The sequence below is a fragment of the Strongylocentrotus purpuratus genome, unplaced genomic scaffold, assembly GCF_000002235.5.
Source record: "Strongylocentrotus purpuratus isolate Spur 01 unplaced genomic scaffold, Spur_5.0 spur5_scaffold_20, whole genome shotgun sequence".
In the NCBI taxonomy this organism is placed as follows: domain Eukaryota; kingdom Metazoa; phylum Echinodermata; class Echinoidea; order Camarodonta; family Strongylocentrotidae; genus Strongylocentrotus; species Strongylocentrotus purpuratus.
In genome coordinates this window covers 45,918,088-45,927,773 of record NW_022145606.1, presented here as the reverse complement: position 1 = coordinate 45,927,773, position 9,686 = coordinate 45,918,088, and the positions used below count along the sequence as shown (strand labels likewise).

Here is a 9,686-nt window from a genome sequence, read left to right as displayed (position 1 = left end):
AAGATATACAGATACACACAGTACAAAACGAATATTGAAATGCATGGCTTTATTGTGCCATGTATTCTTATTGTACGTACGGTGTATATAAATATATCTATGGTGTATAGTGATGCTGTCAAAAATCGTTATTTCGCGATGTTGAGGTGTTCCAAAGATTCAGTATGGTATTGAAAACGGTGGCTTTGGTATTTCGCCGTGTTTAAACATAATGAACACCGTGCATTACACCCTTAAAATGTGTATGAATAAGGTAAACACTGGGAGTGCTCCGTATTTATTCTGTGGTGAACGTGTTCAAATATCTGGCCATAGTTTATCAAGATATAATATTACAATTAAGAAACATTGCAAATACTGTGTATCTATTTTAATTGAACACTGGGAAGTGTGAAATGTGAACGCATTCATATTTCGTTCACTGTTGTATGAATTAATTAATGTGAATCTTACTCTGACCATAGGGTGTTCACACAGTGCTTACGCTGTTGCGTGTACTCCCTGTTCACACTGTATTACACCTTGTGGGCACTTTAAAAGCCCTGTGTAAACTCATCATGAACTATTATCCAAACACTGTGAAAGCCTTCAAAAATAACGCTGTGCTTATACTCTTGAGCGTAATAACTTTAAAGCCCATCTGTACTAGTGTACAGGAAGGATTAGACCACACTGCAAGGTCACTGGACATGTGGTTATCTCATCAAATCAGCTCCAATTAACATAAGAAAAAGAGGATCATGGGGGATAAATGGTCACCGATTAGGCATTGTTTGTTATATAGACGGAGCAAGTAGCAACAAGTAGTACAGTGGGCCTTTAATAGTACATCGGTCCAAACAATTCTTGCCATAATATGAGAAAATTAAAGAGCAATACTTTTCAAAAGACATTTCTACTATCATTTCCTTCCAAAGTGACATAAAACGAATAAGAATCTCACAAATTATTTTAACTTCACCGGAACATAACCTGCTCTGTAAAGTAAAACTTTAAGAACAGATCTTTTTGCCCTCTGACGTAGGCACGAGACCGTGTGACGTATTTTATTTGCACTGTATTATTCAAAAGAGTTTTGTTTTATTCTCCTCTGAACCAAACTTAATTCAATGACGTCTCCGTGATATACGCCCAACTGCTTTGAGTATACGTTAGTGTGTGAAGTTATGGGATATGTATGCATGTCTATTCACCACGTGACGTATTATGATAACGTATTGTTAGAAAATCCGATTTATTACATTATGACTCATGTTTTAACATGTTGAATGGATGTCAAACCTCAAAACAATACGTGTTTCCTGAAAATGAGTAGAATTTACACTCCATGAAAAACCACACGTATATCATCGGATGGAGTCGTTTTAAAATGCTGGACTTCATGTTCTATATGCTGAAATCTATAAATTGATTTGAGACTTCGATATCTAGTAATTTAAAACATTTGTTTAGCCAAAAGATTAATGTTACTATCGAATTTAATTTTATTTACATAATGTGCTGTTTGTGATGATGAGCTTATTGGCCCGACTTCACAAAGGAGGTTTGTCGACAAACCTCCTTTTGTTTCGCCAAACCTCCTTGTTTTCTTTACAAACCAGGTTTGTAAAAAAAAAACGCGTAAAAACGCGTCATATGACGTACGAAAACCAAGGTTTGTCGACAAATTACCTCCTTTGTGAATTCGAGCCACTATCTCTCAGTGGACTCCATCCTCATCCTCACTACTCACTAACTTTTAGTTCACGACGATGGTTATTGCCCAAGTGGTAGTATAGGCTTTCCCATTCATTTTAACACTATTTTGTCATTCAATTTCATACTTTTCTTCATTCCCGAGGTTTTTTTCCTAACTCTGCATATCTAATACTAAATACTTTAATTTTGCGAATTTCGTCCAATTAGTTCTATTTATTTTATTTTGTAAACCTTTTAATTATGAACTTTGTTTGATTGAAATGCCTCTGTTCTTACATGCATACATAAACTGCTCATACATTATTGATATTTATATAGCGCCTAAGCCGCCTATACATATACATGGTCAAATGGCTTTACATTAGTAAATAAAACATAATCATTATTTTGCTCTCCAAGTGCATACACTGTAAATTTGTTGTGTACGGCTGTGTAAAATTATTCAAAAAGTTGTGCACCACATAATGTGTTTAAAGGTAAAGACCAGTTATAGTCATGCGATTGCGTTGTGAAAGAAACGTTGTGGAATCGATCAGAAAAGGTTGATCATCTAGCATCTAGCATCTGCAAGGTTCTGGAATCATCAAAATGATAAGAAATTTGGCCCATTCTTCGTAAAGTTACAAGCACTATACACAGAAAGATGTATATGGGACTACCCTATATCTCTCACAGACCATGAGAGAAACAAATTTACCAAATATATGAATTAGTAGGCGGTTTCCCCGGCAAATTTTTTATCATCATGTATTATTCAAAACATATTCTTTCACATGATTGGTAATGAGAGCTTCCATTTCATTTTTTGAAACTGGGGCGTTTCCAATACTGGTCTTTACCTTTAATTGAAATATTTCTTTTTCTGTTTTTGCTGCCCTCTGTAGTTCGTTCTGATTGGATGTGCAAACTTGACGCAGGTCTTTGAGAAGAAGCGGAAGCAGCAACGAGATCGAGAGGATACCTTGCCGGTAATTTATATTTCATTCAAAAACAATAGATCATTACAATATTATACTTATTTTTTTTAAATACGTGCAATCATACAAATTGATGTAAATGTTATACATGTAAACAGTATCAAAGACAACAAATTAACCAGTCGAAAATGAGAAAAGGGCAAACTTAAATGTGGTAAAAAGTACTTGTAAAGTAAGTTCCCCAAAAGTATAGCTATCATTTGTTTGTTTTTTATTCTGTTACTATATATGTATTATTGTTTTTACCTCCTGTTTGTTTAACATACTGTCCGTATTGAGTTGTATTTGTATGTCTTTATTTGATATGATCATGATTTATTTTCAGTGCAAGTTTATTTTGCTGCTAACACGGTCGCAAAAACTTTCGAAATATCAACCGTTATTGTTGTTGTTTAATTTTTAGGCGTGTAACCTTAGGCGATTTCATTAGCGTTTGTACGTCACGTACTGAATTAATAGTAACTGTTTCTTATTCTTCGCATGATACTTGACGTAGAAGAGTGTGGTTTTTGTAGATGACAGAGCTGGAGCTTTTGTTCCAAACAGGGGGGCGTTTCATGAAACAATTAGTCGGTGGTTTTCACCGACTTATATCATGTTCACTGACAATTTAGTCAGCGCTGACTAAATTTGACCAATCACAATCCTGGAAAATAGTCGGTGACAAAAGAATTGTCGGTGAACATGATATTAGTCGTGAAAACCACCGACTAATTGTTTCATAAAACGCCCCCCAGATCATCCATGAAAGCAGAACTCTTAAGAATCTTAAATTGAAATTCTTACACTAAGATGACATGTTGGGCACAATTTGCTACAGTTTAGTCATCAACTTTCTGAAGCAAGAGTTAACAACTGTTAAAACGCCCAGGCGAAAGGGGAATTTGAAAGCACAGTCGAACAAGAGCAGTACTGTGCATTTTGGAACTATTCACTTTTGACCTTAATTGTCCATTATTTTATTTACTGTACATTCCATGAAATTCACGGAAACATAACAAATGAGGTATCATTTTAAAATGGATTTAACCCACTGTATATGATTTAGCGATGAGTATGCCGTTAACAAAAATTATACCTGTTTTCCACTTTTTGGGGAGGGGATTAAATTAATAATATAAACTCAGAATGTTATTTATTATTATCTCTATATATAAGGCTTCAAAGTGGTACAATAAATCTGTGTCACTATTTTAGCCAAGTACCCGGATGACTGACCAATATTGTTTTCGTATTGCTCAGTCATCCGAGAACTTCAACTATCTATATCGGTATCCCCCCAAAAAATGCTATATTTACCGAGGTAAGTCAAACTTTGATATTTTGCTAGTCAGCCTGATATAGATGATAGTAATAATATTGTATGGCTTTGTTTTCGTGTGATACAAGAATATATTGCTCTCGCTATTACAATATTGGACTCGTCTTCGACTCTTTCAATATTGTCATAGCTCGAGCAATATATTCCTGTATCACACTCAAAGCCATCCAATATTATATAAATATAACTATTGAATTTGTTGCTTCATACTTCGTTCCAGTTTTCATTCACGGTGGTTTTCTGCAACTTCACCGCCGTCATGGTAGCCTGTCTGTGCATCGGGTTCGTCTCCTGGGGAGCATGGGCTGCGATCACGACCACCGGTACACTGATTATCTTGCAGCAGGACGCCGTCGAGACCTACACCGCCATCATCTTGGCCAATGTCTTCATCCTCTTCCTCGCTCTCATCGCCATGTTTGTCGACTGCTGCTCTGGCTCCCTCTTCGGACCAAGTGCGCCAGTCGAGGTAAGTTTGCTCAGTTGTTTGTTTGTCTGTACGATTGTTGTTGTTGTTGTTTTTAAATCAGATTAAAATATTATACATAGTAAAATATACAAAATGAAATATTTATACATGTACATAGACAAAAATCGGTGGAAAGCCCAATTCAGCAGTGTTTATAGAATACTACTGTTTTTTCTTGGGGTCCTTAATCTACAATTATTAACATAAAAGCGACATCAAGCAGAATTGAAACAAAACATAAATACAATTGCTTTCCGTATAGTCGATGATATGTTCTTTTGAGGATTGCTAGAAACCAAACGTTCCTGAACTCGAAGAGACACACGATATACAACAAATGCTACGTAAATCATTGAGGAAAGAAGTCTGGTTCAAATTAGGGATCTCTTGAAAGTGTGAAGACAGATTAATCTTCTGACGGAAAAGGTTTTTTTTCCACGTTTTCAAACCAGTAACTTAACTTCAAATCGTTTTGGTGGGGTAGATGAAAATCTGTATTTGGGAATAGTTACTTTATATTTGTCAGTTGTTGAGCAAAGTTTGCGAACTGGTACCCGTTTCAAAAAGCCTTTTGTCAATGACAATTGACAACAATCAGTGACTAATATGCTGATAACCAATCAGAAGCAAGGATTTCATTAGCTTATAACAAAAACCGTCATTTTTTTTTTGTTACTGACGACAAGTTTTGTGAAAGCCGGCCTTGGTGTATATTTATTTAGAGGGTGTTCATGTAATTCATAATGTAACTTGAAATAATTAAAATGCAGCTGTTCTTTCATGGAGTCCTTAATAATGTACTCCAGATTTAAACGTGTCAACAGCACAACGTGAAAGATTGACCTACAATATCTTATTGAATATGCATAAAACTGTCTGAAAGAAAATAAAACATTGCTTTGAGGATAATATCCTAAGATGCTACATCCGTCGTGAACGGACGGAAAGACACTCATAGACCGAAAAAGGAGACTTCTTCTCATTAGAAAAATAATATTCAATGGTAAAATAAAAACAATGTGAAAACGTTTGAATATACATATATAGTTCAAGGGTTTTCTGAGATCATCTTTCCAGTATTTATTTTGTTGTGTTTTGTTTTGTATTTCATGACGGTTTTTAGCGACAAATGATGCAACAGCCGATGTACTATGACTACCAACCGAGGATGGTCCCCGCACTGTACAAACCATAAATGTAAGTACTCTCATATAAGTATAATAGTAAGTGATACTAATAATAATGATAACTAGGCGTGGCGTGCGCCTGTAATCCAGCTAACAATGGAAGTTACAAACTGATTCAACCGAGGACGCAGGCTCGAAACTGATTCACGTCTTTCGGATGGTGACGTTTAAAGGTCGGTCCCCAGACGTAAATAATCATAACTGATTGATACACGTCTGTAATAACCCAATACACACACACACCACAGAAATCCAACCTTAAAGCGGGACTGCACTACTTGTAGCTACTTGCGCCCTCTATATATCCAACAATGCCTAAGCGGTACCCATTGATCCCCTATGGCACACTTGTTCTTATGTTAATTGAGAGCTGATTTGATGTGATATCCACCTGCCAGTGTCCACGCAGGGAGGTATAATCCCTCCTGGCCAAACTAGTGCATACAGGCTTTAAAGATGCGCTTGAGTTCTGGAATTCTGGTAATGATAGAAAATAAATTCTCACAGAATCCAAGAAAAACTTACACTGAACGTTCAATATAACACATAAATGGCATGTGCCAAACAACTTTGGTAGACAATGTATATGGACTGAGTAATGAGCATAGAGAGATTAGGAAATCAAGTCAAGTAACCCCGACACCATGCGCTCAACACACAGGTCACTATGTGCAAATTACAGGTGTGATTTTTATTGAAGATGATTTCCAGCAAGTTTTTGTGAGTTTTTATTTATTTCACTGGTTCAAACAATCAATCTTCTGCAGGATAAACAGTCCAGCACGAATTATAACCTGTTCCATGCACCCCTCCAAATTACGGGTCATTAAGTGTCAGATATGCCGCAGTTACAATGACGACCTAATATGTGGGCCCGATCGACTCGCCAAAATAGCTGAGGCGATGAGCCGTGCTTAGTTAATGCGAAGTCATTGTGAATCTAAATTATTCTGCATTTGCCACACTCGACCAAGGTGAGGTTAATGGGTACCTGGCAGGAATCAATTCCTTGAAATGCCTCGAGCGTCATAATGGTAGCCATGTTAAAGCCGGGGGGGGGGGGGGGTCGTGGAGCGCCAGAAGTGTCACATCAGACATATATGAGCTCTGTACAAGTACCCAATGTTATTATCATTATAATTATCATTATCATTGTCTATTTTTTCAATCTCATCTTTTCAGGACTCACAACCGGAAGGAGCGCATCCTTAGTGCGATTAATTTAGACTGACCAAAACAAGTGAGATCTGATGGAATTACAAGTAAAAATAGTAAAAGTAGTGTAACAAAATCTTCGTACAACGACCGGGGTAAAATTCTAGACCGAATAAATGGCGTTCATCATCATATTTGAAGGATCTACGACTTTTAAATTAATCCAATAACAACATTAATAACTATAACATCAATAATAATAATACAAGCGAGATCAGTGACTTTTTAATCATTTCGATTTTGGAACAAGATAGGCACAAACAAAATTGATGCTATATTCTCGATCATGATACTAGTGATAATAAATCGTTTTTCCTACAGCGACTTGAGTGGAAGTCTATGATATAATAGCATTTAGTTTAAGTACACTCTTAAAATTTAATTGTCAAATCACAAGCTTATAGGACCGAGGACTAACGGAAGATCAGCTTTAAAATGCTTTGCTAAACATTATAGTGTTGGGTTTAGCCTTATTCTTTAAAATGGTGATTTAATATGACCAATATTTTTAATTTAGGATTAAATTAATAACAGATTTAAGAAAAATCTTGATCTAGTTCACTATCATAACATTTCTACATTGATGTTTTGATCAAGGTGCTCTGTTCGGTTTGTCAAATGACCATGTCTTCCTTTTTTTCTAAATATTAGTTTTTTAAGCTTGAAATAGTGAAACTGCACAGTTTACCATTAAGTTGGAATAATTATTTCTTATTTCGTTGCATGAAATGATTGTGACAACATTATGATTTATTCTAAATAGATAAAGTTTACATTTTCTCAGAACTTTATTGATCAATAAAGCACCTGAGGGAATGATAAATTCACATGTCAATAACATATCATATTATTGAGACAATCATTTCATAAAAAAGATGTAAGAATATTTTCCTCCAACTTTATGGGCAACAGTAAATTTCCAGTTGAGTTCCTATATTTCACAGTTAGATACAGGGTATTAATAATAATGGGTTTGTATACATATCATAGAGAAAGAAGTTTGATAATACTTTGTATAGCCCTCAGTACAATTGTTTTATTTCATGTTTTTAGTCTATTTAGAGAAAATGGGTATGTTATATCAGTACTATATGAATATTTCTTCTTCTACGTGTATGAAATCAAACAGTATATTGTTTGATAGTTTTGTACTGTAATTGTTTTTTTGTACGTTGAATTTTCTCAAACGTACTAGTGTACTTCCATTTCATTTTATTTTTAATCTCTCTCTCTCTCTCTCTCACACACACACACAAACTCTTTCTCACAAACAAACACACTCTCTCACAAACAAACACACTCTCTTTCTCCCTTTCTTTCACATGGCAACATACCCACATACACACCCTTCTTCTCTCCGTATGCATGTCTACCCCTCTATCTCTCCGTCTGTTTGTCTCTGTATGTGTGTGTGTGTGTGTGTCTCTCTCTCCCCCTCTCACACACACATCCAAAGTCTCATTCTCTCCCTCTCCTTTCATTATTCTTTATATAAAGCTATACCCATATCTCTTCATTGTCAATAACCCATTTCTCCGGAATTATGTTGAATTCTCTCTCGACAAAATACATCTTTCTACATCAGTATCAACAATCCCTCTTGTAGAATACTTAAAGGTATTTAAATATAAATTTCCACGATTTTTGTGCGTATTGCAATTCAATGTTGCTGATATGTAAGGTGTTGTACATTGAATTTTGTTATGTATTGTTTATGCAACTCAGTTATGGTGATTTGGTTTTTATTTTTTGTCAATTTGTGTACATCTTTTTCAATGAAATAGATTTAAATAGGTCAAGTCATCTACAGGAGACTTGGTAACGAGAATAAACTCCTTAACCAAAGGGCACTGGCACATCGACTGGGTTTCGATCCCGGGACCCTCCGATTAAGAGACCATTCCTCTACCACTGAAAAATGTAGGCCTATCTACAAAGACATCTGAAATCAGACGTATTTCACATTATTATTTTAACGTATCACGTTACCGCGTATTTCATTACAAATTTTTAAAAACATCTAAAAGCCAGACGAAGAAAAAAAAAGATTATGCTATAACATCGAAATGCGAGATGCATTTATAATAAAATGTATACAAAATGTAACTGCATGATACTTTGTTTTTCCTGACTTCTTAGGAAGCAGTGTGTGGATTTTAAATTGTATGATTTTGAGCAACCAGGGGCCGACGGTTTTAAGTCCCGGGCCTCTCCGAGGGACGTGGTAATAAGGATTAATGCTTTATCAAATGACACTTAGTGCATCAACTTTGTTTCGACCCCCGAACCTAGTGTGTACGAGACGACTGCTCTTCCACTGATGTTAAAGAAAGAATAATGTACAAACCAGAATGTATGCAATCAGGGGGGTGTTTCACATAGATCCTGAGTTGAACTTATCTCTAAGTTGGACTTAATTATGGAAAGCCTTTAGCAACATTGAAAATATTTTGTAAAAATTATTTTAATATGCATACAAATGGTGATTTAAATCATTCATATTTGCTATCATCTTCGGAGATTTCATGTTCTTGATGTGGAATTTATGAAACGTCTTAAATACTTGAATTTTGCTTTTGAATGTATTTCATTATTAGGCTACAAATAGCTCGCCATAATATTTAAGTCCAACATAGAGTTAAGTTCGACTTAAAATCTTTGTGAAACACCCCCAGCACGTCTTTCATATATATTATATTAGTTTTTAAGGTATCAGGTTACGGCGTATGTTATTCCAATTAAAAGAAAAATCTAAGTCAGAAAAAAAAGACTTTTGTATTAATGTATTGTCATTCTCGGCTGGGCTTGGATGTGTGAAT

The 9,686-nt window shown here is 35.4% G+C and overlaps 1 protein-coding gene across 1 annotated transcript in view; it reads left to right on the top strand.

Moving 5' to 3' along the window:
- LOC115927491 overlaps positions 1–9,635 on the top strand; it is a 16,049-nt gene extending 6,414 nt beyond the window's left edge. The window contains exons 3-6 of the mRNA XM_030993490.1: positions 2,583–2,666; positions 4,217–4,465; positions 5,589–5,662; positions 6,835–9,635. Of these exons, the coding sequence (XP_030849350.1) occupies positions 2,583–2,666; positions 4,217–4,465; positions 5,589–5,660 (405 nt within the window). The 3' untranslated portion in view covers positions 5,661–5,662; positions 6,835–9,635. The remainder of the gene's footprint in view (positions 1–2,582; positions 2,667–4,216; positions 4,466–5,588; positions 5,663–6,834) is intronic.
- The last annotated feature ends 51 nt before the right edge of the window (positions 9,636–9,686 follow it).